Genomic DNA, 27,752 nt, shown 5'->3' on the forward strand with positions numbered 1-27,752 from the left:
GAGAGCATGGAATGCGTTGCCAGCAGCAGTTGTGGAGGCAGGGTCATTGGGGACATTTAAGAGACTACTGGACATGCATATGGTCACAGAAATTTGAGGGTACATACATGAGGATCAGTGGTCGGCACAACATTGTGGGCTGAAGGGCCTGTTCTGTGCTGTACTGTTCTATGTTTTATTTATATCCTGCTGTATCCTCTGGCAACCCTCTTCACTAATTGCAGCTCCCCCTGTCGCTGCATCATCTGTAAAATTACTAATCAAACCACCTACACTCTCCTTCAAATCATTTACATATATATTACAAACAGGGGCCCCAGCACTAATCCCTGCAGAACAACACTGGTTACAGAATACCAGTCAGTCAGAAAAACAACCTTCCACAGCTATTCTCTAGCTTCTTTGACAAAGTTCTCCACCCATCTTACCAGCTCACTGTGGAACCAATGTAACTTTCACCTCTTTCTATCAGCCTGTCATGAGGGGCCTTGTTAAATTCATATAGATAACTTCAACTGCCCTGCTCTCAATTATCTTTGTCACTTCCTCAAAACACTTAATCAAGTTTGAGGAACATGACCTCCCTACACAAAGCTGTGCTGCCTACAGCTAATAAGTCATATTTTTCCAAACGTGAGTAAATCCTATCTCTAACAACCTTCCACGATAACTTGCTGACCACTGAAGCTCACCAACCCGTAATCATTCCTGTCGTCCTTCTCAAAAAAAACGGCTATGTACAGTCCTCTGGAACCTCTCCTGTGACTAAAAAGGATAAAAAGACCTTGTACAAGGCCCCAGCAATTTCCTCAACTGCCTTCCTCAATATTCTGGGATAGATTTCATCAGGTCCTGGGGACTTGTATACTTGAATGTTTTCCAAGACACCTAACAGTTTTTTCATATTGACAAGCGCCAGAATATCAACTGATGCAAAGTATTTGTTAAGGACCTCATCCATTTCATCCAATCCACACATAAATTCCCTCCTTTATCCTGGAGAGGATGTACCCTTTGCCTAGCTAATCTCTAACTCCTATTATATACTTAAAAATTATTGCTGTTGTCGCTGATATATTTTTGTCTGTTCTTCTTTTAGGTTTGAAGTAAATGTTTCCATTACCAAGAATACATGAAGTAGCATAATTAAATCACTATACCTCACTCTGCTGTGCAATGGGTTGGCAGTGTTGAACTATATAGGCGGTCCCTGATTTACGAATGTCCAACTGATGAACGAGGTCCCATATTAATATTGATTTTAAAGATGTAACATGTGAATGAACTGCTATTTTATATTGCACTGCATTGTATAGAATTGTGTTCTGACTTGCGTACAAATCAGCTTGTGCATGTACTCAAGAATAGAATCAATTTGTAACCCAGGGACTCCCGGTGTCTGGGCCTGGCATTTCCATCCAGATAACAAATGCAAGCTGGGTGGAATCAGAGTGGTTTAAAACAGTGTAGCTATGTTCTCCTGTACAACAGTAATCCAGTGCTGAACAGCTAACAAGCGGTAAATTGAATTCACTGGTCTGGTTTGCCATTGTTGCTGAACTTTTGCACGGAAACCTGAGACGTAACTTCACTGATCAAAATTGCAGCAGTCTCAGCCACATTATGATTCTCTGTCATAATGCTGTGGCCAGTTCAACAATTCTCTCCTAATCTGACTGTGCATGGTGATCTACTCACCTGAGAAGTATTAAAACCAGTTCTCAGGACATAGGCAACACACCCACTATCCACAGCTGGGGAAATAATCACAAGGACAGGAATGTTAGTGGTGCAAATGGCATTTTTTGACTGAGGCAGTTAAAATATACAAGTCAAAAAGATCAACACAAAAGAAAAAAATTCTCATGCAAGTTGGAAAATACAAAGTTCTTCAAAATTTTAAACATTTGTCCAAATCCTGATACTGCACTATAATTGCAAAACATGTTTATATGAAACAACTGCATTAATCCAGCTGAATGGACAGAACTGCAATGTTATGAGGGGGTTTAGTTTTGCCTTATAAGGAAGGATGGTTTAACCTGAAGATCATCATGCGGCAAATGAGGGGAGTGGTTGAGAGGGACAGTCCTTCAAAAGGGACATTGACAGGAAGCAGAGCTGGACTGAGAAGTGGTAGTTGGAGTTCAACCTGGAAAAGTGTGAAATGATTCATTTTGGAAGGTTGAATTTGAATGCAGAGTACAGGGTTAAAGGCAGGAGTCTTGGTAGTGTGGAGGAACAGTAGGATCTTAGGGTCCATGTCCATAGATCCATCAATGTTGCCACCTAAGTTGATAGGATTGTTAAGAAGGCATATGGTGTGTTAGCTTTCATTAGTAGGAGGATTTAGTTTAAGAACTTTAAAGTTATGCTGCAGTTCTATAAAGCTCTGGTTAGACAACACTTGGAATATTGTGTTCAGTTCTGGTTGCCTCATTATAGGAAGCAAGTGGAAGCTTTAGAGAGGGTGCAGAGGAGATGTACCAGATGCTGCTGGACTGGAGGGCATGTGTTATGAAAAATAGTTGAGAGCTCAGGCTTTTCTCATTGGAGGGAAGAAAGATGAGAGGTTACTTGATAGAGGTGTACAAGATGAAAGAAAGGCATAGATAGGGTGGATAGCCAGAGACTTTTTCCCAGAACAGAAATGGCTATCATGAGGGAGCATAATTTTAAGGTGATTGGAGGAAGATTTAGGGGAGATGTCAGAGGTAGGTTCTTTACACAGAGTGGTGAGTGTGTGAAATGCACCGTCAACAGTGGCAGTAGAATCAGCCACATTGGGAACATTTAAGCAACCCTTGAATAGGCACATGGATGACAGTACAACGAAGGGTAAGTAGGTTAGTCTAATCTTCGAGTAGGATAAAAGGTTGGAACAACACTGAGGGCCGAAGGGCCTGTACTGGGCTGTATGGTTCTATGATCTTAACTCTTATGTCAGAGGATAAACAAATATTACAGGAGTGGGGAACCTGCGGCCTTCTAGGCCCATTGTGTGCGGCCTTTTGAATGAATCCAAATTTTGCAGAACAAATCTTTTATTTTTTATTAATATGTTTTTTTCCGTCCTTTATTATTTTTATTTTTATCTTAAAATGAATGTATTTAAAATACCAGTGAGTAAAAGAAAATTCAACAAAATAATCCTCACAGACTGACTGCCACAATTAAAAAAATGTGAATTTTGAAGAATATATAATTGAAGTTTTTTGGATGTGGTTTTATTAGATTACAACTAACATAATACAGCCTTCCAACATGAAAAGGTTCCCCACTTCTATATTAAACTATTACTTTCCCCCTGCTTAAAAGAAGTTAATGCACAATATTTTCTACCAACCTAACCCAGATTGATAACTGTCTCAGTGACTCACATCAACAAACTATCTCTGGGAGTAGCAGATTTATTTATTTGAAAACGAAATTACTAGATGAACTCAGGTGAAGGAGGGAAGGTTACTTGAAACAAAAAATAGAAAACTTATCAAAATTCTAAACAAATGTCAAAAAGTACCATTGACTGAGGATTAGGGTAAACAAAGCAATAGGTGTGCTCGAGGCCAATGGTCTGGATTATTTTTATTGGAGCTATTGCAGAGTGACAGGTACAGAAAATTCAACAAAATAATCCTCAGACTGACTGCACACCAATGAAAGCTAATCCATTGAACTGTGCAATGGGGTAATGGTGTCGATTAAAAACCTGGAACCTAAAATAGCTGACCAATATTTTGAGCTTTTCAGAAGCAAAGAACATTGTAAATGCAATTTTGATTGATTTTTGACATCTGTTCCATTGCTTCAGTTACAGAAATACAGATGTCAATTTTGTTTTGAAACAACCCCAATCAATTGTGCAGAATGCCAAAAACTCTCAAAGTCTTCATTAATTCTATTTTATTCCAATGAAAAACAAACCTGGTTTAAGTCTAATAACTGTAGTATTCTATCTATTTTCTGTCTCTCTCACTCAGCACAGAGTGCTTTACTTTGTAGTTCATTGGACAGCAACTCATTTACTAGTTTCCAATTTACAATTTGAGGAACGGATAAAGGAGACTGGGTAATTTTTCTCTTGCTCAACAAGAGGCACCACTGTCTAAACACTGGCATTTTAGGAGATAAGTTGTAGGACAATCATTTTTGTAACGTAATAAAACTGGATCAGGGAAAAACTCAAGCCAACCACATTAAAATAAAAATGTGCCCCAAACTGAAATACACACAGCCCAAAATCTACACCAGATGATAATATATTAAAATTACAGCACTGGTTTAAAAGAAAAGTGATGCAGTTATGGTGATAGAAGATACATCAATCGTTGTTACTGTACTTACGTTTGAGTCCTGCACTGGTTTTCTGTGGTGGAGAATGTTGAACTACTTTGGTTCCGCCAAATATTACATGCAGTTTTGAATCTGCCTGCAAGTCCAATGTGTGATTTGGGTTAACATCTTCTATCGGTTCCTGCAACAAACAATGCAGTGAAGATCTTAGTTTCCCAATCTCCCATATTTCTCAATATGGAGATTGAGGAATCAACAGGTCCTGTCTTGGTTACGAGTTAGGTCAGATGTCTCAGAGCAGAGGAGTCAATAGCTTAGCTTATTGCAAGAAGAGCTTGTTGTGCTTTGAGATATCCATAACTACAAATGTTTCCTGTTCCAAGATACTGAGGAAATACTCTTCCGTCCAAACACCCCCAACCTAAAAAGGTGAGTATATTAAGTATCACTTGACATAACTGCTAATATAGGAACAGAAGTGATCCAGCCACATTATACTCAATAATCAACCCTCAGCACTCTTCTAATGTGTGTTGTCCATTCAGATAAATAGCAGCTCTAATATAGTTAAAGCACCACAAGCTTACAGGAATAACTACCCAACAGAATTTGGCCAGAATGCTCTTTGGAGGGTTGGTGTGAACTTGATGAACCGAATGGTCTCTTCCATACTGTAGGGAATCTGTGAGTGTTGATATTAGGCTAACACACTTAAATTAAATATAGCTTGATTACCATAAGGGCCCATACACCCAAATTAAACTAGTAGCATGTAATTAGTGCACGCACAATTTATAAGTGGTAAATGCTAATTCCCATTACATCAGTACATTCAGTTTTTTTTCAGATTACAAAAAATCAGATATTGCTCTCAGACGATCATTCTCCCTAATACTGTTACTTCATGCCATACCTTCATCTGGGGGACAGACTCCCCAGTCAGCATTGCTTCATCTACAATGCAGCGACCTCTGAGCAGCAAAACATCACAGGGAACCAGATTCTCATGAGGTGATCGACCTAGCCAGAAACAATAGAGCTATGACTTGCAGCTGGATTATAATGGGCAGTATATTGCCAAAACATAAGTTTTTAAAAAAATCTTCACGTTTATACAATGCCTCTTACAGACATTTAAATTCTTTTAAACATTGTAGTCATGGTTAGAACATGGGAAACGTGACAGCCAATTTATGTATAGCATAGCATGGTCTCAGAAAAGATATGTGAAATTGATCAGATGGTTGGTATTGGTCGAGGGATAAATATTATCCAAGAGACTGGCGCAAAGTTCCTTGGAGTGGTGTTCTTGAAAGATATATAATTAGCCAGGAGAATGGCACAAAATTCCTTGCCTATTTTATTTTTATTAGCTTTGGTTTGCATCTGTGAACAGAGTTGAGAGCTGAAGGTGACATTTGGACTGTGAGCAACAGCTTGTATTTTTTTTTAAAAAAGGGAGAATAAACTAACTGTTATTTGTTTATGAGGCAGTGGCCTGGACGTTAACTGTAGGTGGACTCTTGTTCAAAGAATGCTCTTTAGACATTTCAGGCATTTGAATGACAACAGGGGACTCACAGGGAGACCAGCTTAACAAATAGAATCCAAAACTTGAACTGGTTTTTGAAATGTGTTTAAATCAGAAGGATTTTGGTTCTTACTGATACAGGACAGAGGTTTGATTGTTCTCTGGTTGTCCCCCCATTATCAACTTATTGAAAGTTCAGAGAATAGAATCTGTTATAAGAATTTAATGAATGAGCCTACTGGAAGCTACCTTCATGCATTGGTGTCATCAGAAACCAAGCAAGATACAATCCCATCTGTCTGTGAGATTACAGATCATGGAAACAACTAAAGTGAACTGACCAGTTACATCTCGCTTCTATTTGTTTTGATTTATCCCTTAACTATGTTTGTGATAATAGGGGTTAAAATCAAAGAAGATGGGTTTTATAGACATTAGTTAGTTTAACTTTGCTCTGCTAAAGCTACTGTATTATCAGTAAATTGTTAAATCTGTTGTTTAAGCTGTAGACATGGTGTCTGGTATCAATTATTCAAAGTCTGGTGAGGAACTACTGGGTTCAGTTGTTAGAGTCATTGTGCATTTTTGCTCTGTTACAAATACAGAGATAGGGAGACTGATTTGATTTGGCTGTCTGTCTCTATGTTAGAACAATATAGCTTTATAAAACTGTCTACATACCCTGGAATTTAGAGAAAGCACTGTCAATCAAGGAAACACAAGTTATATCACTTAAACCTAACGTTTTGAGATTAAATTTGTCTGCATGACATGGAAAAATAAGAGAGGTCACAAGATCATATTAACACTTGAAGCAAGAGATTGGGTAGCGGCGAGAGGCCACTCAAATTTAGGTTGACATGGCCATTGGTTGCAGTGTCTTCAGCTGTCCAGGTTTCAAGCTCAGTATTGTAAGTTTGTCCATAAAGCACTCTATCTTACCACTAATTTGAGCACCTTTCTGGAAGTCACCACGCTTAAATGATCTTCTTAAACTCTCTCTTGGAGCTTGGCATCATTTTAATCCAATAACATCCCTAAAGTGTTTTGGTTTCTAAAACCAATGTAAGCAATAACTGCTTTGGAACATAAAGTAGTCATTCACATGCTATGACAAGCAAAACTCTAGCACATCCGTTCAACATTCATTGAACAACAGGTCGAGTGTCAGTGACTCTGAAGCTGCCAGAGAGAGTTCTTTAACAGGTGGTCAATTTCAGTTCCATAGGTGCAGCACACAACTGCTCAATCACAAATTTAATAGTTTTCATGGTGGTGCTGGTGGGTGGGGGAGGGTCATTGGAGTGATATGGAGTAATCCCCACAATCTCCATCACTGGAATGACTCAGGAGGGATGCATCCACACAAACTGACAGTCAGTTTTACAAAGTAAATAAAGCAGAAGTGAGGAATTAAATAAAACTCCTGTTTAAAATAAGATTTTGTAAATAGGGGAACAGCAGGCCCATAGATGTGCCATCTCCTTTCATGACATAAACAAATACCTATTGAAACAATGTCACCAGGAATGAGCTCGTCACTTGAGATTTGCCTCCACTTCCTGTTCCTGTAGACCTAGAAAAAGTCCAGGAGCAAAGTCAAACTCATTTAGTGGTAAACACATCACCTTGCATGACATGCACACAAACCCCACTGGACACACTTTTATTAACCTACTGTCAAGTAACATCCTTGATAAACAAGCTATGACATCCCTGCCAGAGTTTCCTTCATATTCACTAAATATAAACTTATTTGCAACCCAACAATTTTTGCTATATTCTTTGGTGATAATGCAGGTATTCTGCTGTATCAATACAGGAATTTTCAAGGTGACAGAAGCTATTTTTAATGTTGGTGCTGCTATTGATATCTAAACTGCATCATGTAATTGCTCTTGATAACTAATGCCATGTCATTTATACATGGTCAGTGGCACACATCACCCTGTAATAAAAATAAATTATACCTCCTTAATGACTCTTTAACTGAGGGGAAGGGCTGCTCTATATCCACCCTGTTTATGCCTCTTAATCTTATACACCTCTCAACCTTCTCAGCTCTAAAAAAAATGCCAGAAATCATCTTGGTCAAATTTCTCTGAGCCTTCCAAAAATTCAATCAAATTTACTAGGCATGACCTCCCTCTGAGAAGGCTATGCTGACTATCCATGATCAAATCTTGTCTCTTCAAGGGAAAATTAGTTCTCGCCTTCAGAAATTTCTCCAACAGGTTTCTTACCACTGATGCGAGATTCATTGGTTGATAGTTTTCTGATCTGTCTCCTCCACACTTCTTGCTATGCAGAACATTAGCTGCCTTCCAGTCCTCTAGCACCTTTCTTGTGGCCAGACAGACATGAAACATTTGGGACAGAACCGCTTTTATTTCCTCCTTAATTTCCCAAAACATCCCGGGATACAACTCACCCAGGTCTGGGTATATCTCCATTTTTAATCCCGTCAAATAGCTCCTCACTCCCAATGTCAATCTGCTCGAGACTCAACAGTACCTCTTCCCAAATTCTGAACCTACGTGCTCCTTCGAGCAAGTGTTGTGAAACTTGAAAGGGTACAAGGATGTTGCCAGGGATGGAGAATTTGAGCGATAGGGAGAGGCCAAATAGGCTGTTTTCCCTGGACTGTCGACGGCTCAGGGGTGACCTTTTAGAGATTTATAAAATCATGAGGGGAATGGACAAGGTCTTTTCCCTGGGATGGGGCGCCCAGAACTAGAAAGCATGGGTTTAGGTTGAGAGGGGAAAAAAATTTAAAAAGGACCCAAGGTGCAACTTTCTCATGCAGAGGATGGTGAGTGTATGGAATAAGCTGCCAAAGGAAGTGGTGGAAGCAGGTTCATTTACAACATTTAAAAGGCATCTGGATGGATAACTGAATAGGAAGGGTTGAGACGGATATGGGCCGAGTGTGAGCAAACGGGACTAGATTAGGTTAGGATACCTGGTCAGCGTGGACGAGTTGGACCGAAGGGTCTGTTTCTCTGCTGTATATCTCGGACTATGAAGATGGATATGAAGTACACATTTAACACCCCACCTCTGACTTCACACACAGGTTACCCCTTAGTCTTTAATAGGCTCTCTCTTTCCCTGGTTATCCTCCTCCCCTCAATAGAAACTATCTTGGAATTCTCCCTAATCTTGCCCAGTGTTGTTCATACTGCCTCTTTGCTCTTCTAATTGCTTTTTGAGATGCCTCCTGCATCTACATTCCACCTGGGCCTCCACTGATTTGCTCCCTTTGTGCCTTGTTAAAAGCCTCTCTCTTTTCCTCCTTATCCAGTCCTACATATTCCTAGACATCCAGGGTTCTCTGGGTGCGTTGCTCCTACATTTCACACAGTGGAACATCTTGGACTTGTACTCTCCCAATTCCTTTTTGAATGCTGTTCTGCTGTAGATTCACCCACATGTAGCTGTTCCCAGTCTATTTTGGCCAAGTCCTGTCTTGTTTTGATAAAATCTGCCTTCTCCTGAGGGAAAACTATTTTTACAGACTACTTTTTTTCTATTCTACAGGAAATATCAAATATTTGGTGTTATGGCTGTTATCACTAAAACTCTCTCCCTACCGAGCCTCATTCCCCAAGTCTAACCTGCACTATCCCTTGTTGGATCTTATACATGTTGACATAAAAAGCTCTCCTGAATACAGTCCACAAAATCTGCCCTCTTTGAGCCCTTTGCAATATGACTTTCCTAATTAATTTTGGGGAACTTGAATAAATTAATTGCGAGAAGTGGAATGTTCCTAATTACCCTAGTATTGTTTTTAATCCACCTCAATATATCTGCTCCTCTGTCGCTCATGTTTGGTGGCCTATAATACATTTCTAACATTGTGACAGCCTCTTTTTTATTCATAAGTTCTACCCACAAACCTCATTTGAAGACCCTTCCGAGATATCATCCCTCGTTACCACACAGACTCCTAATTATTAAAACGACACCATATCTTCCTTTACACTCATCTGGACACTCTCAGCATGACTCCTCCACAGTGAAAGAGAAAACTTTATCCCTTTCTCTCTCGCGCTCTCTGTCTGAGCTGGGTAATTAAGAGTTTGATTCTGAACATGGCAACTGTACTCAGATGCTGGATTGGAAGGTTGATTTAGATTGTTTAATGCCTATCTCGCATACACTCGTTCCCTATACGGTACCAACCGGGAACAGAAAAGTGACAGGACCATTTCTATAACACATTATCACTGTTACAATGGTAAGTAATTTCACATTGGAACGGAACAAATCTGTAACAATACATCCTGTGCCTGCCCAGGGAGTGTTTGATGGTGACTTTGGAACTATAAAATGGAAACACATACTGTCCAGAGTAAATTAGCACCAAATTAGAGCACTAGAGTAGGAACTGTGCTGCAATTGTCCATATTCTTTTCGTCGAAGACTCTTTATACGTCCAGGTAAAAGGCTTCCTATTCCTGGCTATTTTCCTGACCTTGAACAACTCAAAAGGATACCTGCCAAATTTAAATTTATAAACACCTACCTGGATCATGTAGGGTTTGTTGCCCATTTTCCGAATCTCAGACATGTTCCTCATTTGCTGCTGCACCAGGGAAGCCTCAAAGGCTACCAGCATGAAAAGGGTAAACACGCTATAGTACCAATACTCATCCAAGCACCAGAGACCTACACAGAACACCTGCAGAAACAGAAAGGTACAGAGTAATACTCATCATGGTAAACCCAAGAAAAAACATTTGGACTGGTGGGTTAAAATGAAATCAAGTGTCCTGGATTGTGGAGACAGGTACTGAGCTAGAATTAAGTTTGACAGTGAGAATGACATCAAATTCAGCCCTTAACACAAACAGCAAGAAGTCGCCACAAGATAATTTTGCTTTTATAGAATCATACAGTACAGAATAGGCCTTTTGGCCCATTAGGTCTGTACCACCAAAAATACACTACTATCTATAATAGTCCCACTTTCCTGCATTAGGCCTGTAACATTTATTTTACTTGAGAACTCTCTTAATTCCTTTACCCTAAGCAACACTTGCAATTGCAGTTATGTGGTTGATTAGAAATCAGGCTTTATATGCCTTTCAGACACAATTATCAAAATGATGCACACATACTTAGTTCACAAACAAAATTCCAATTTATTTGAACAAGAGAGAAACTGTTTCCAGCACAGGGGAGGATTACTGGATTTCTCCCAAGAACTTGGACAGGCGGTCTCTCTTTTGGCTTTCTGCTCAATGTGATGGACTCCAACTTAGTTCAGAGGGGCAGGTACTGTCAGATCTGGAATCAATCGCATAGAATGAAGTGCCTTTTTGTAGGGGGAGAAGCATGTCCTGATATAAAACCCTTTTATCTGCTTCCAGCTTTCACTGAGAGCTGAGGATATATCTTGTGTTTTGGATGGCTTCAACTGGGACATTTCTCTTTCATACATGTATGCCCCCAGACAGAATGTCAGCACTGTCTGTGCACTTCAAATACACAGTTTCTTTCACTATAAATAACACACATTACAACCAAATATTGTACAAACACAGTCTAACTGATTTACACTAAAATTTGAGCATTGCGGATCATTATTGTTAAATTAGTGACTAGTGATGCACATTTATGATTACTATCAAGAACAGCTAACTGTCCTCAGAATATCATTCATCTGTCAACGAAGTGAAACTTGGAGCTGAAAAGAATGCCATCACAAAGTTAAGATCAATATTATAAATAAATTTTGCTGAGGATCGAAAACGAAGTTGAAACATTTGAGAGGAAAAACAAGGTGCAGAGAGGACAAAGCGTGACAAAGAGAAGTACATTAAGGAGTAAGAGAAACTGAGGACGGCAGATGCTGGAGATCAGAGTCCAGAGTGTTGTGCTGCAAAAGCACAGGCGGTCAGGCAGCATCCAAGGTGCAGGAGAATCAAGCTGGAATGCTGATGAAGGGCTCATGCCCATGTCGAGTCTTCTGCTCCTCGGATGCTACAGCAAAGAGTTCTTCAGAACAAGAGAATACACAAGAATCTAACTGGGGGAGGGCTAATTTCAGCAAGCTGAAACAAGTCTGGCCCAAGAAGATTGGAAGCAAAACAGGAATTGAACTGAAACTGTAATTGAAATGGGAGTACTTCAATGTACATATTATTTGGGGACAGGATAGACATCCTGAGGTAAAGGTAAGGCACCTTAAGCCAAAGATTGAAATAAAAGGTCTGGGACATATGTAAGGTAAGTAGTAAGGGTAATAGAAAAGAAACAAACTGAGAGAAAATTTTAAGAAAGGAACAGAGAGAGAAAAAGGAGAATAAGTTAGATCTAACATAAAAGGCTTCCTATAAGAATTCAGGAATAATCTTTTATCCTTGAACACCAAAATAGAGCAGGATTCATAGGCTAGTCCCAGCCTGGGACACCACAGTTCTGCAGACTCACCCCAGGTCTGGTTTATCTTCTTTTACCAATCTTTTCATATCTAGAAGCGCTCTTACAATCAAACATCGTTACCACCACAAAATTATCAAGGCTTTTTTTTTAAATTTCAATTATTAACCACTACTAGGAAATCACCAGTGTAGCCAATTAGAAACTTACATGCAAAGCCCAAGCAATCAACATGAGGGAAGAGTGGAAAGAGAGCTCAAGGGTGAAATCAAAATGGAGTTGGAAGAGGAACTGGGTCTGCTTTTTTTTTTAAAACACATTTTCAGAGATGTTATTACACACCTCTGGAGCAGATCGAACTTGAACCCGGACCTCCTGGTTCAGGAGTAAGGACATATTTACTGTGCCACAACAGCCCCACCCGGGTCTGTTTTTCTTTAATTTAAACTATTTTTCTAAATCAACCTGTTCAGAGATGCCATTACACACCTCGGGAACAGGTGGGACATGAACTTGGGGCACCTGACTCAGTGCAGTGCCAGTGTCTCCTATGAAATCCCATCTGCATCCGGAGGTGTCATTACATACAAACAAGTGGCGTTTCCCCAATCATCATGACCGTTTATTTTGTTTTTTATTATTAACTGCCATCAGTACATCACACTTGTAGCCAATTAGATATTTACATGCAAACCAACAAAAGTGAGAGAGAGGTTAGCAGAGTGGGAAGGTATTAAATTAAAATGTAGTTGGCTGGGGAGATAAAATACTAACTCCCATGGTTCCCACCTCTCTAAAGGCATTGAGAGCATTGGTGGACACTGCATGCTCCACTGCAAGGTGGACATTCCTGAAGGGTTCCTGCCTGAAACGTTGATTTTCCTGCTCCTCAGATGCTGCCTGACCTGCTGTGCTTTTCCAGTACCACTCTAATCTTGACTCTGATCTCCAGCATCTGCAGTCCTCACTTTTACCACTGCATACTCCCTCGCCAAGGACACCGAGGCACACATGGGTCTGCTGTTTTTTAAACATCCACAAGGGATCTTATAGACAAACCATCTTTCTTTCTTTTCAGTATATCCAGAAGTGCTCTTACACACAACTGAACAGCTTTCCCACCACAAAATGACCATGACAGTTTTTTTGCTTTTAACTATTGAACTTAAAGCCCTTAAATCACTGTACAGCCAATTAAAGATTTACAGGCAAAGATTTACAAGAGTCTGCGTTATCGATCTTTCCTAAACAATCTGTTCAGAGATCTTATTACACACCTTTGGAGCAGGTGGTATTGAACCCAGACATCCTGGCTCAGAGGTAGGCGACATTACTACCATGCCACAACTCCCCAAGGGTTCTGCTTAATATATTCTTTAAATCAACCAATTTTATGAAACACCTCTGCAGTATGTAGAACTTGAAACTGGGTCTCCTGTCCCAGAGGTAGGGGAATTACCACTGTATGACAAGAACTGTTGGCTCAGGGTCTGCTTTTTTTTCCAAATTTAAATGTTTTCTTTATTGAAACAGAATTTGAAGGGTTAGTACTGATACAATGATATTTTGGTCACAAATCCAAATGCAAGCATATTTTTTGCTTAAACTGGAAACCCCTCTTGAATTATACTCATACAAATTATGCACATTTACAGCACAAGGTCTGATATTGCATCAGTACCAATTCTACAAGCAAGGCATGTTCCTTTGCATTAAACATGGCATAATCCCATAGAAAGCTACAGCAAGGCAATTTTCTAAAGTTTCGGACACTAATGTATTAAATATGTTCAATATTTGAAAATAAAGCCATATGCACCTTAGATGTACCCACCCAGGAAGGTTAGGTAGAGTACCATGGGTGTGGGTGTTATCTTGAAGTTCCTGTATTAGTTCCCGTAGGTGCTGCAGAATATTTTATTCGCTTTTTATGCTGCATAGAACGTAGAACATTACACTGCAGTAATGTTGCCCTCGATGTTGTGCTGTCCTGTGAAACCACCACCCTCTGTCTTCTTTCAGCTAGCCAATTTCTGATCCAAACCGCCAAATCACCCTCAATCCCCAACCTCCATATTTTGTGCAATATCCTACTGTGGTGAACCTTTTCAAATGCCTTACTGCAATCCATATACACCACATCAACTGCTTTACCCTCATCCACCTGTTTGGTCACCTTCTCAGAGAACTCAATAAAGATTTGAGAGGCATGACCTACCCTTCACAAAACGGCGTTGACTATCCCTAATCAGCTTATTCCTTTCTAGATGATTATAAATCCTCTCTTATAACCGTTTTCATCACTTTACCCACAACAAAAGCAAGGCTCACTGGTCTATAATTATTAGGTCTCTCTCTACACCCCTTCTTGAACAAAGTTCATGTTGCATTATTTCAAAGTCCCTCTGCTTTCCAGGTGCAGAAGGTAAACAATCACCCTTTCCATTTACTTTTTAGCATTTTTCTGACCAGCACGTTTTCGATTACCATGGGTTATTCTGTCTATCCCCTCAACAATCGTTGCTGCCACAGCCGAGTCCACTCCTACCTGAAGACCACCGCCGGTGTAAGGGTCTGCTTTATAAAGGACTCAGGTGAAGAGTTCCAGTAGGGCTGGTCATTCCTCATTACCAAGGGAACTCATATTCATCAGTTCCATAGGGAGATGAATTAGTGATTTGCCATGGGGCTTAAATGGGTTATCACAGTTCCCAAAAGTACTTTTTTCATGAACACAAATGGTAAAGTAGTCAAAAGGAACCCATTATGGACCAGAAAGGAGAATTCCTGGAGATCAAGGACACAGCTAAGGCATTAAATAGAAGTAGTAAAAGAGGAGGTAGTAGCAGCATTGGATAGGACAAAAATAGATACAACTGCTTAAACTATTAGCAGTACTTATGAATAACTTTAGTTATTGGAGCAATTCCTTACAGTAGAGCAAATCAAGAGGAGATGTGATAGTGTTCAAAGCTATGACGTTTTTACACATTAAGTACAGAGAAACTGTTCCCACGTAGAGATGGGCTGGTAACCAGAGGACTGTAGATTTAAGATGATTGACAAAAGATTCAAATGCAATATGAAGAAACCTTTCATTTGCAGTGTGGCTTCGGTGGGCTGTCTGAAAGGATAACGGAAGCCAACTCAAATAATCAAAGTTCAAGTGGATAAACACCAGAAGAGAAAAATTCACATGACAGCTCTGCCGAAGGGCCAACACAGTGATAATGGACTGAACATGTTTCAGCTCTATCATTGCATAGTTCAAAGAGATAGCCCAAAACGAGCCCTTAAGGAATTAATATGGTCATACGGCAAGTTAATAGCAAGATGGGAAGTAGGAACATCCTAATCTATCAACTTCATTACTTTTTGTTTAAAGATTTTGCTTTAGATAGCCTACTGAAGGAATTCACCCACATAATTCTTGTAGCATTACAAATCATTGTGTTCATGAAAAAGTAGAAAAAAACTCCCCATTTCCATAACCACAGAAGTAGAATTATATCAACTGCTATTCAACACCATCACAAATCACAGATTTTGAGAAGTTATTTTACTAATTGTCATTCAATTAGTTTTGTTTTGATAGAATCACAACAATTCCTAAACATTCTGTTCTCCGGTGTCCAACACAGCCAGGGTAGCTTTGAAACACACAAGATTAGACAAAGCTGCAAACTACCTGCATGGTTTTCCAAGGTCCAGAGCCTTGTAGTTTCAACAATGCTAAAACTACAACTCCCTCAATCAGAATTTCCCAACAAGAGATCAAAAACAAAACCTTTTCCACCTATCCTCCAACACTGATCTTCATGGTGCATTGAATAACCAGCTAACAGTAGCAAAGTGAAACCTGTAAATATACAAGTGAAAATCTCACTTTCCAACTCAACCAAAATGAATCAACAGATTAACTAATAATTTCTCTCATTAAAACCTATGGGATCTTATTGGTTGCAAAATAGTTGCCACTAATTTTCACAACATAAAATACTTTACATTTCAAATTAATTAATGGTTCTGAAAAAAATGTGATCAATGTGAATCATTAGCTCTGCTGCTCTCTCCAGAGGTGCTCTGTTACCTGATTTAATCTAAACTTTTCTGATTCAGATTTTCAGCATTTGCAGTATCTTGCTTTCCCAATGTACCTAATGTGTTCTGAGATGTTAGAAAGCGGATATGACACTTACCTGGAAGACAAAGAAAGGGGCGGTAGCTCTCTCTTTGAAGAGTTGCATGAATTCAGGAACCACCATTTCAGCCCTGATAAATAAACACATGCTCCTGTTAGAGCCACAAGAACCACACTGTATGTGTGAGGATACATTGGACAATTTTAGTACTGTGGATGTACATTACTCGTCATCAGTGTTACAGAAACAATGGCTTGCTTTGGTGATTTCTAAAATAATTCTTTATCGCATGCTTTTTCCAGCCCTTTTCGCAATCTGAAAGTGTCCCAGGCTGACAGGGGAACTAACCCAATGGCAACTAACAGATTTGAAATACAGATTAGACAACATTGCCAGGCTGGGACAGGCACAGGAGAAGAGAGTTTTGAGGGAATTGTTGCGAATCTGACAAAACCCACCATGTGCCACTTAGCTGATTGCTCAAAGATGCATATAGTTCGACAGTGCAAAAAGCGCTTTGCTAAAACCAGATGAACGGAGATCAGGAGAATTCTTTTTAAAATAAAAGCAGTTATAATGAACTGCGAGAAAAGGGTTACAGAATCATACAGTAAGAGACGTGCTGCCCTGATTTGCTCAACCAAAACAAAGCACCTCACATTTATTTAGATTAAACTCCACCTGCCACTCCTTGGCCCATCTGATGAAGGTCCCATTGTACTCTGAGGTAACTTTCTTCGCTGTCCACTACACCACCAATTTTGGTGTCATCTGCAAACTTACTAACCGTACCTCTTCTATCCACATCCAAATTGTTTATATAAATGACAAAAAGTAACGGACCCAGCACCAATCCTTGCAGCACACCATTGGTCACAGGCCTCCAGTCTGAGAAACAACCCTCCACCACCACCACCCTCGATCTCACCTTCAAGCCAATTTTGTATCCAAACGGTTTGTGCTCCCCCTATTCCATGTGATTTAACTTGGTTAACCAGTCTACAATACAGAACCTTGTCAAACGCCTTATTAAAGTCCACTGCTCTGCTTTCATCAATACTCTTTGTCACTCCTTTTAAAGAAAACTCAATCAAATTCATGAGACACTATTTCCCATGCACAAAGCCATGCTGAGTATCCCTAATCAGTCCTTGCCTTTCCAAATACATGTAAATCCTGTCCCTCAGAATCCCCTCCAAGAACTTGCCCACCACTGATGTTAGGCACACCAGTCTATAAGCTCCCTAGCTGCTCCTTACCTCCTTCCTTAAATAATGGCACCACATTAGCCAACCTCTAGTCTTTCAGCACCTCACCTTGGCTTTTGCTAGCTTCCAAAGTTCTGAGTTACAATCGATCCGATCTTACAGATTTGTCGACCTTTATGCATTTTAAGACATTCTCCTCTGTATTATGGACACTTTTCAGTGGTAGGAGATTTGATGATAATTTTCAAAAGGGAATTGGAAATATACTTGAAAAGGATCAATCTGAAGGACTTTAAGGGGAAGCATGGGGGAATAGAGCTAATTGGATAATTCTTTCAAAAAAGCTGACACAGCTCTGATGGGACAAATAGCCTCCTTTTATGGAATTACAGTCTACATTTTAGGTACATTCTTTCTGTGCCGGGACAATATTTTTATTTGGCTCAATATCAAAACATCATTTTTCTCACTGTATGAATCCTATGTTTGAATGAAGATCATCAACAATAAGCTCAGTCAATTGATTTCCTATAGTACTGCCTTTCAGCAGAGTTCTTCACCATAATGAGCACAAAAGTATTGATACAGAAATTAAACTTAAGAATAACACATGCGAGCTATCAAAATCATTGGTTTTAGTTTTAGAGATGAAGAAACCTTTATAGTTGATTGAGGGGGAGAATGGCACCATCCTTCCTGACAATGAATACCTAAGCTGCAGTACATACTTGTTTGAACCATATTTCCTTTCCGCAGTTGCGAGCTCCTTCTCATCCTGGAACCCTTTGGCACCCTGGTAGAACTGGAGTTGTAAATTCACTGGGAAAGCCACTGGGCGGAACTCTTCCTCATTTTCATCAAACCAGTACTTAATCTTCTGAAACTCAAAAGAGATGGTTTTCTGCTGGTGCTCATCCTGCACAGAGAGAGAGAAAAATCAGCTGAAAGCACCAATACAAGAACATCGCGATTCAGAGCTCCAGCAAAAGGGGCTATCCGGTTCATTGAGCTAGAAGCCTAAATCACCGACAGGAACTGACGTCTAATCCCTCAGTCTAATACAACATTATATTGTGAATTCAATAATGTCCTTCAGTTTAACACCAGTACTTGGTAGGTTACTTAATTTAATATCTTTGAACATGTACCTTAAATTTACTTCTCCCACATGTAAATTTTCTCAGTGAATTTTCTGAATTAATTTTTCTGGTATAACAGTAACAATTTCATAGAACATAACAGCACAGTACAGGCCCTTCAGCCCTCGATGTTGCGCTGACCTGTGGAACCAATCTGAAGCCCATCTAACCTACACTACTCCACTTACATCCATCTGTTTATCCAATGACCATTTAAATGCCCTTAAAGTTGGCAAGTCCACTCCAGTTGCAGGCAGGCTGTTCCACGTTCCTACTATGAGTAAAGAAACTACCTCTGACATCTGTCCTATATCTATCAACCCTCAATTATAAGTTATGTCCCCTCATGCTAGCCATCACCATCCGAGGAAAAAAGCTCTCACTGTCCACCCTATCTAAACCTGATTATCTTACGTGTCTCAATTAAGTCACCTCTCAACCTTCTTCTCTCTAATGAACACAGCCTCAATTCCCTCACCCTTTCCTCATAAAACCTTCCCTCCATACCAGACAACATCCTAGTAAATCTCCTCTGATCCTTTGCAAAGCTTGCACACCCTTCCTATCATGCGGTGACTATAACTATTCATAATTCTCAAAGCGTTCCGCACCACAGTTTTGTACAGATGCAACATGTCCTCATGGCTCCAAAACTCAATCCCTCTACCAATAAAAGCTAACACTGTATGCCTTCTTAACAATCCCATCAAACTGGATGGCAACTTTCAGGGATCTATGTACGTGGACAGTGATCTCTCTGCTCATCTTTACTACCATTAGCCCAGTACTCTATTTCTGTTGCTCGTTCCAAAGTGAGTCACCTCACACTTTTCCGCATTAAACTCCCTTTGTCACCTCTCAGCCCAGCTCTGCAGCTTATCTATGTCCCTCTGCAACATCCTTCGGCACTATCCACAACTCCACTGATATTAGCGTCATCCGCAAATTTACTAATCCATCCTTCTACGCCCTCATTTAGGTCATTTATAAAAATGACAAACAGCAGTGGCCCCAAAATAGTAATTGAACTCCATGATGAACATTTCCCAACCACCACCCACTGTCTTCTTTCAGCCAGCCAATTTCTGATCCAAACCGCCAAATCACCCTCAATCCCCAACCTCCGTATTTTGTGCAATAGCCTATCATGGGGAACCTTATCAAACGCCTTACTGAAATCCATATACACTATACCCTTGATGGGCGGCACGGTGGCACAGTGGTTAGCATTGCTGCCTCACAGCGCCAGAGACCCAGGTTCAATTCCCGCCTCAGGCGACTGACTGTGTGGAGTTTGCACGTTCTCCCAGTGTCTGCGTGGGTAGTGTTAGGTAAGGGGAAAATGTAGGGGTATGGGTGGGTTACGCTTTGGCAGGTCAGTGTGGACTTGTTGGGCCGAAGTGCCTGTTTCCACACTGTAATGTAATCTAATCCAATCCTCATCCACCTGTTTGGTCACCTTCTCAAAGAACTCAATAAGGTTTGTGAGGCATGACCTACCCTTCACAAAACTGTGCTGACTATCCCTAATCAACTTATTCCTTTCTGGATGATTATAAATCCTATCTCTTATAATCTTTTCCAACACTTTGCCCACAACTGAAGTAAGGCTCACTGGTCTATAATTACCAGGGTTGACTCTACTCCCCTTCTTGAAGAGAGGGACAACATTTGCTATCCTCCAATCTTCTGACTATTCCTACAGACAATGTCAGCATAATGACCAAAGCCAAAAGCTCTGCAATTTCCTCCTTGGCTTCCCAGAGAATTCTCAGATAAACCCCATCCCCAAGGGGACATATGTATTTTCCCACTTCCCAGCATTGCTAACACCTCCTCGTGAACCTCGATCCCATCTAGTCTAGTGGCCTGTATTTCAATTGTTCCCATCCCCTTCAATGACTGCAAAACCAATGCTTCTCTAAATCTTCCTCAATGCTTGCACACTTGTTGCTTTGTGTGGCAGTCTGTCTCCTTTGCAATGATTGAATATCTCCACGAAATTCAGTGTGATTTCAGTGAAGGCTGATGTGCACTGTAAGCTCAGCATAAGCTCTGTACTCATACCTCATTCTTTATTCATTTCAATATTTTGTTTGCATGTTAAATGGTTTGTCAATACACAGTTTGATCAAACAATTGGACTCTAACTAACTACCTGGGCTCATTAACTGTTATGGAGTTATACAGCATGGAAACAGGCTTTTTTTTAAGCCCAAACTGGTCCATGCTGGCCATAGTGCACACTCAGCTAGTTCCAACTGCCCACATTTGGCCCATATGCATCGAAACCATTTCCATCCATGTTAGTATCCAAATGTTTTTTTAAATGTTGCTACCGTACCTGCCTCAACAACTTTCTCTGGCAGCCTATTCCACATATGCATCACTCTCTGCCTGAAGAAGGTGCCCCTCAGATCCTTCTTAAATCCTGCCCTTCTCAACTTAAACCTATGCCCTCTAGTTTTCAACTCCCCATCCCTGGGAAAAAGACTACATGCATTTATCCTATCTATACCCCTCATGCTTTTATACACCTCTCATTCTCCTACATTCCAAGGAATAAAATCCTATCTTAGCCAACCTCTCCCTATAACTCTGGCAACATTCTCGTAAATTTTCTTTGCAGTCTTTCCAGTTTAACTATGTCTTTCCGAACAAACTGTTGAACTTTATGGTCGTATGATATTTTTTCTACCTCAGTAGTAAAATAACAACACTGCACTGTAATTTCCAATTTTTTAAAAATCTAGTGATCGAAGATCAAAATATTCATGTGGGTAACTTTAAACTGTACTAAAAGTACTTGCAAGAAGTATAGAAAACTAAAGTGTCTCAGCTGCATTAACAAAATCTGAGCCACCCGTGTTAAAACAAAGGTTTCTCTTGAAATGAAATGAAAACAGAAAATGCTGGAAAAGCTCAGCAGATCTGGAAGCGTTTGAGGAGTTTGGATGAAATGTCATGATTTGAAATGTTAACTATGTATCATTTTCCAAGGATGCTGCCTGATCTGATGAGCATTGCCATTATTTTCTCATTTTTATTTCAAATTACTAGCATTTTTCATAATCTGTATTGATTGCATTTTAACTGGCCGTTAGTGCCAGAATTTATGGAAGCTTTAGAGTCATAGATATCTATGCACAGAAAAAGGACCTTTGTCCCATTGCATCCACACCAGCCATAAACCACCACTCGCTATGATAAGCCTATTTTTCAGCACTTGGCTCATAACCTTGTAGGCCTTGGCATTTTAAGTTCATATCTAAATACTCCTTTTTGGGATGCTTGCACACATCTCCCTTTTCTGTTCCAGAATCACCCACTTCTGACGTTTACCATAGCAACTGTCCTGTAAGTCACTCCTTCGTCTCCATCCTTTGATTCTTCCACTCTCTGCACCCTTTGCTGTAGTCATCATTTGCTTAGACACCACTCATCTCCTAAATCTGAATCTAAATGTTCCACTGTTTCTATCTGCAGATGCTGCCTAACCTACTGAGCATTTTCTAGCATTTCTGGTTTTACTTCAGATTTGCAGCATCAGCAGTATCCTGCTTTTGTAATTTAAATTGTGTTGGGTTTCCTGGACACAGAAGCACTCCGGCCTTGTGTGTAACTGAAGAGCTCCTACTGGCAGGCATCTGCTGCGTACCTGGTCATGCAGAAGTGGCACGAGTTCAGGGGAGCCATTGTTGGGTGTGGGAACAACCTTGGCCCAGGTTGCTTTGAAGGGATTGGACTCCTGCAGGACATGAAAACAAAACAGATTAAAATCCAGACACATTTGAGTTTTCCTGTACACCCATATCATTCAACAAGATCCCAAAGACACAATATTTGGGAAACACCACAAAGCCCACAGCAATTTAAAGCTTTAAGATGCGCAAACATTTTTTAAATAGCGACCTAAGGTCTTTTTTGTTATATGATCCATAACACAGCTTGGTACAATCACCATCCATTCATCAGATGCATGAGCAATAAATTGATGTTAGTACCACACATGGTGGATGATAAAGTCATGAAAAGTTAGAACAATGAACAAACTCCTGTAGTTGTGCAAACGAATTCCACAAGGTTACTACCCTCAGTGAAAAAAATATTCTTTATCTCTGATTCAAAATGTACAACTCCTTATTCTGAGATTATGCCCTCTGGCGGGAGACTCTCCCACAGGTTATATACAGATACAACCTTTCTGTATCTGCCCTGACAGGTGTCCTAAGTATGTTTCAATAAGGTTGCTTCATTCTTCTTTATTCCAATGACTGCAAGTCCAATCAACTCAACTTTTCCTCAAGGGAGTTCCACCACACCTAGTGAACCTTTTCTGACTCCAATGCCATATCTTTCCTCAGAAAAGGGGCCTGAACTGTGCATAATATTCCAGCTGCGGTCTGACTAGTGCTTTATATGGCTTTAACAAAACCTCCCTACTTTTCTACACCATTCCCTTTGAAATGAAGCACAGCATTCAATTGGCTTTCCTCCTGGAACTTTGATGCTAACTTTTTATGATCCAGTTTACACTGGTCTTCTCTCCACAAATGCTGCCACACTTGCTGAATTTCTCCAGCACTATACCTCATAAGTGGTCATTCTTAGAATGAAATAGAACAGCAAGAGTGTAAATGGTGTGGTTTATCCTGATGACAGATGGAAAGATGGAGTCAGTGACAGAGAGCTGAGGTTTTGATATCAAAGACCTTATTTGTGACCTTATTGTTAACACTCACCTTATTACTCAATTGAGAGAATGCCTCACTGAACTAGCCTAAATACTGGACACGTAGTCTGGCAATTTTGAAACAAAGGAGAGAGCTGAGCCATGTATGAGGTAGAGCTGGTGATGATGTGTTTTCAGCTAATGTCAGTGAACACTTAAGTAGATGAGAAATATAAGGGAGCAATAAGGATAGATCTTTGGGGGTCACCAGAGGTAACTGGGCAGAAGAGGACAAAGAGCAGGTGATTAGTTGACTGTGAATAGACAGGTAAGAATGAAACTACAGGAGTGCAGACCCACTCAGATGGACATAGGAGGATGGTGTGTTCAACTGTATCAAATGTTGCAGGGACTCTGAAAAGGGAAAGAAGTGGTAATTTAGGAGAATGTAGGGGATTCTCAGACACCTAAAAAACTCTAACAGGACTGGACAGGGTAGATGCAGGAAGAATGTTCCCATTGGTGGGGGAGAAGAGACCGGGGATCACAGTCTAAGGATAGAGAGTAAACTAATAAGGACCAAGATGAGGAGAAATTTCTTCATCTTCATCATTTTCTTCATCATTCTGTGGAATTTTCTGCCACAGAAAGAAACTGAGGCCAAAATACTGAATGTTTTCCAAGAGATCGATAGATGTAGCTCCTAGGACTAAAGAATCAAAAAGGCTACAGGGTATTGAGTTGGGTAATCAGCCATAATCACATCGAGTGACGAAACAGGCTAGAAGAGCTGAATAACCTACTTCTACTTTCTAACGTTTACCTTTGTCACAGTGTGCCATTTCTGGCAAGGAGAAGTGCTGTTGCACTTCCGTGGCAGGAGCAAACGCAGTAACCTACTGGGAGGAATTCAAATGCGGGCTTTTGGGAGAAATGGTCACAAAGTGAGACAACAATACACAAGGAAACTTGGAGAGATGAGGAAAGGTTAAAAAGTGAGAATCTTCAAGGTTGGATTACAGCACTGAAACTACATGGGAGCAGTGCACAAATTCATCCTGCAAAATCCCACAAGCTCGCATAAAAATTCAACAACTGGGGCAAGCAATCAGAGTAAAGATCTTCTCAACCCAGTGTAAAATGGACAGAATCTGAAGGAGCTTGCCCAATAAAATCAAAACGTGGGAGAGAACCGGATCATGAATGGATACGCAAGCAGTTTGACAAGTAAGTTGGCATTGAGAAAACAAACCTTCTTTGGTTGCCTTTTGCCATAGTTAGCAGTGCAGCTTTTGCTTGTTCCAGAAAAGGGATGAATAGGGTGAAAAGAGTAAAAAGGGGTAGAAGCAGCCTCCATGGGTCTCAAGGAGGTAAAAGGAGAAAAATAGGATGTTGGGAAGAGGAGCTGCAACAGGGCTAGGCGAGGAAACTGCAAGAAAGAACTGTCAATCAAGGAATACCCAGCTAATGGGACCCACGAATAAGTGAAACCAGTGAGGTCATGAATTCTTTGCTGATAATGAACTATATAATTTAAGGCATATGGTGCGGTGGTATTGTTGTGGATTAGAAATCCAGAACAACAGGCCCCCATGTTCTGAGGGCACTGGTTCTAATCGCAGCATGACAGATAATAAAATTTAAATTGAATCAAAATCTAGTATAAAAGAAAGCTAGTCTAATGGTGATCATGACGACTATCATTGATTCCTGTGAAACCCATCAGGTTCACAATTGCCCTTTAGGGAGGGAAAGTCCCATCTTTACCTGATCTTGCCTACATGCAACTCCAGACTCTCAACAATGAGCCACTATCAACTGTTCGCCAAGCAATCAGGGATAGATAATAAACGCCGGTCTGGCCAGTGAAGCTCATTAAAGAGTTGAAAAAACATTCACAAACTACTACTTTCGGGAAAAATGCAGTACCGGATGAAAGACTGCTGAAGGACTTATGCCCGAAGTGTCAATTCTCCTGTTCCTCGGACGCTACCTCACCTGCTGTGCTTTTCCAGGGCCACACTTTTCGACTCGGGGAAAAATGCAGTCAATGTTACGACAATGAAGTGTGTAAAATGTTAAATCAAAATCTATTAAAATGTACAATGAATAGGGTTATAATTGCCTAGATTAAAAAGTCAAATGACACCAGGTTATAGTCCAACAGGTTTATTTATGAGCACGTTTGCGTCCATACCTCTGTGTGTGTTTATGCTCAAGACAGCGAAAGGGGTAGGGAGAGGGGTTTGTGACACCATGAATTTCTGACAGAAACTCAGCACCCACAAACCAATAGAAACTGGAACACTCCTCATCACAATGGACTTTTAGGTACTCTATACCAGCATTGCTGCAACAGCCTTAAGCTCAATACCAATAACTGCCAATTTCCAGACACCACCATACAGCTCATCCACTTCATCCTCAACCACAATGTCGCCACCTTTGACAATCAGTTCTTCATTCAGACACATGAGACAGCCATAGAGAACAGATTCACATCCCAATATGCCAACATTTTCATGCACAAGTTTGAACAAGACTTCTTCACTACACAGCCCTCCAACCAGCGCTAATTATCAGATACAATGTCGACATTTTTTTCCTTTGGTCTCATAGTGAGGAGTCACTGAAACAACTACATAATGATATCAACATGAATTACCACAAACTACTCTTTAGAATCAGCCTGCTTCTTGGAGACACGCATCTCCATCAAAGATGGACACCTCAGCACCAAACTACCATAAGCCTACGGATAACCTCATGATACTCCACTTCTCAAGCTTCCACCATAAATATATTAAAACCGCCATCCCCTACGAACAACCCTGCTAGGTAAACGCATTGGACACTTGATGTTGAACAATGCATTCACAAGAACAGGATGCGATGCTCAACTCATCAATTGCCAATTCCTTCTTGCCGCAATGAAAAACCGTAAGACCTCAGAAGGCAAATATGGGATACGACCGAAAGGGCACCCTTCATCACTCAGTACTTCCCTGGAATGGAGGAACTATGCATATTTGTCGCAGCCTTCAACATATCAGTTCATGACATTCAGCTTCCGATCTGTGGGTTCTCCAACACGGACTTTGAGACATGCAACGACGCGAAATCACTGAGCAGAAGCTGACGGGTAGGTTCTCTCCCCCCCCGCCCCCCACTCCCTCCCTCACACACACACAGACAGACACACACACACACACACACACACACACACACACACGCTGGGGGGAATTATTTCATTCAAAATTCTTTTCTGTCAACAAAGTTAAACTTGACCTCAGCTTAAAACATAGATTCAAAGCGGGACCTCATACCTAACGTGCATTGTCTAACCTCAGATGTCACCTCGTGTACATTTAATTATCTAGGGACAAAGACTTGAAAGGAATCTGGATTTTTCATTTTAATCAGCGTCTATCTCCCAACTGATTAAAGGATTCAACAAGGGCAACTAGTTTAAAGTTAACATTTTGCTTATAAATACTGTATCTTATACTTCTCTATCATTCTATACCAGAGGAAAAAGCTGAGCTCCCAAAGCTTGCAATTTCAAATAAATCTGTCAAACTATAACCTGGCATCATTTGATTTTTGACCTGGTTTGTCACGGTCCAACTAAAGCATCTCCATATCCTAGTAAAAGTGGTCTGACTTGTGCATATTTAGTGGAAGACCACTGGCTGTGACCTCACCAGCCTGTGCTAGGATCTTGACCTCGCCAGGCTGGTGGCTTCTCTCAGCTGTTTTGAGAAAAAGCTTTTGTTGTTTGTATGCCTACTCTCCTATACGAATTTAAACACTTGAGGTCTCCAATAAGGCAATATTTTCCTTGCATGTTGTGGTTTTAAGTTTAATACTGGGCTGATAAATTATTGACGCATTCTTCTAATTCTGCTTCTGTGCTCAAAATACCGAACGTATTGTGACCATGTAACTGCCTCATCAAATTAGTGAGAATGAAAAAGAACACACTGAAGACAAAAGTGTTGTCCCAAATACCAACTTTTTTTTAAAGGAGTGGGGGATCACAGCAGATTTGAAGAAGAGCAAGACAGTACATGAAGAGAGAAAACCATTAGCATTAGCTAACATAGAAGCCAGGAAAGAAAACTGGGTATCAATGGTTAGTAGAAACAGGATCTTGAGCGCAGAAGCTGGGTCTCATGGACAAGATGAGCTCAGGCAAGGCATGAAGGAGATAGGAGAGAAACTAGTAAAAAAATGCAAATTCAGTACAAGGCCATTGGAAGACGCCCTTCAAGAAGCTTGGCTCAGTGAATTAGGAAGAAAAGTGGCAAAGGCAGCTGAATAATAGTGTCCGCGAGTTCAGGAGCAGTACCGATCCCCACCCCCCCCCCCCCGCCC

The 27,752-nt window shown here is 40.5% G+C and overlaps 1 protein-coding gene across 1 annotated transcript in view; it reads right to left on the reverse strand.

Annotated features, from left to right (window-relative positions):
- The window catches only part of atp13a1 (ATPase 13A1), a 92,028-nt gene that overhangs the window by 62,464 nt on the left and 1,812 nt on the right, over positions 1-27,752 (reverse strand). Inside the window, exons 2-9 of the mRNA XM_043694664.1 lie at positions 22,362-22,451; positions 18,293-18,480; positions 16,414-16,486; positions 10,356-10,511; positions 7,331-7,400; positions 5,207-5,313; positions 4,345-4,474; positions 1,699-1,754 (exon numbers count right to left, since the gene is read on the reverse strand). Of these exons, the coding sequence (XP_043550599.1) occupies positions 1,699-1,754; positions 4,345-4,474; positions 5,207-5,313; positions 7,331-7,400; positions 10,356-10,511; positions 16,414-16,486; positions 18,293-18,480; positions 22,362-22,451 (870 nt within the window). The remainder of the gene's footprint in view (positions 1-1,698; positions 1,755-4,344; positions 4,475-5,206; positions 5,314-7,330; positions 7,401-10,355; positions 10,512-16,413; positions 16,487-18,292; positions 18,481-22,361; positions 22,452-27,752) is intronic.

Source organism: Chiloscyllium plagiosum, chromosome 8, assembly GCF_004010195.1.
Source record: "Chiloscyllium plagiosum isolate BGI_BamShark_2017 chromosome 8, ASM401019v2, whole genome shotgun sequence".
Classification (NCBI taxonomy): domain Eukaryota; kingdom Metazoa; phylum Chordata; class Chondrichthyes; order Orectolobiformes; family Hemiscylliidae; genus Chiloscyllium; species Chiloscyllium plagiosum.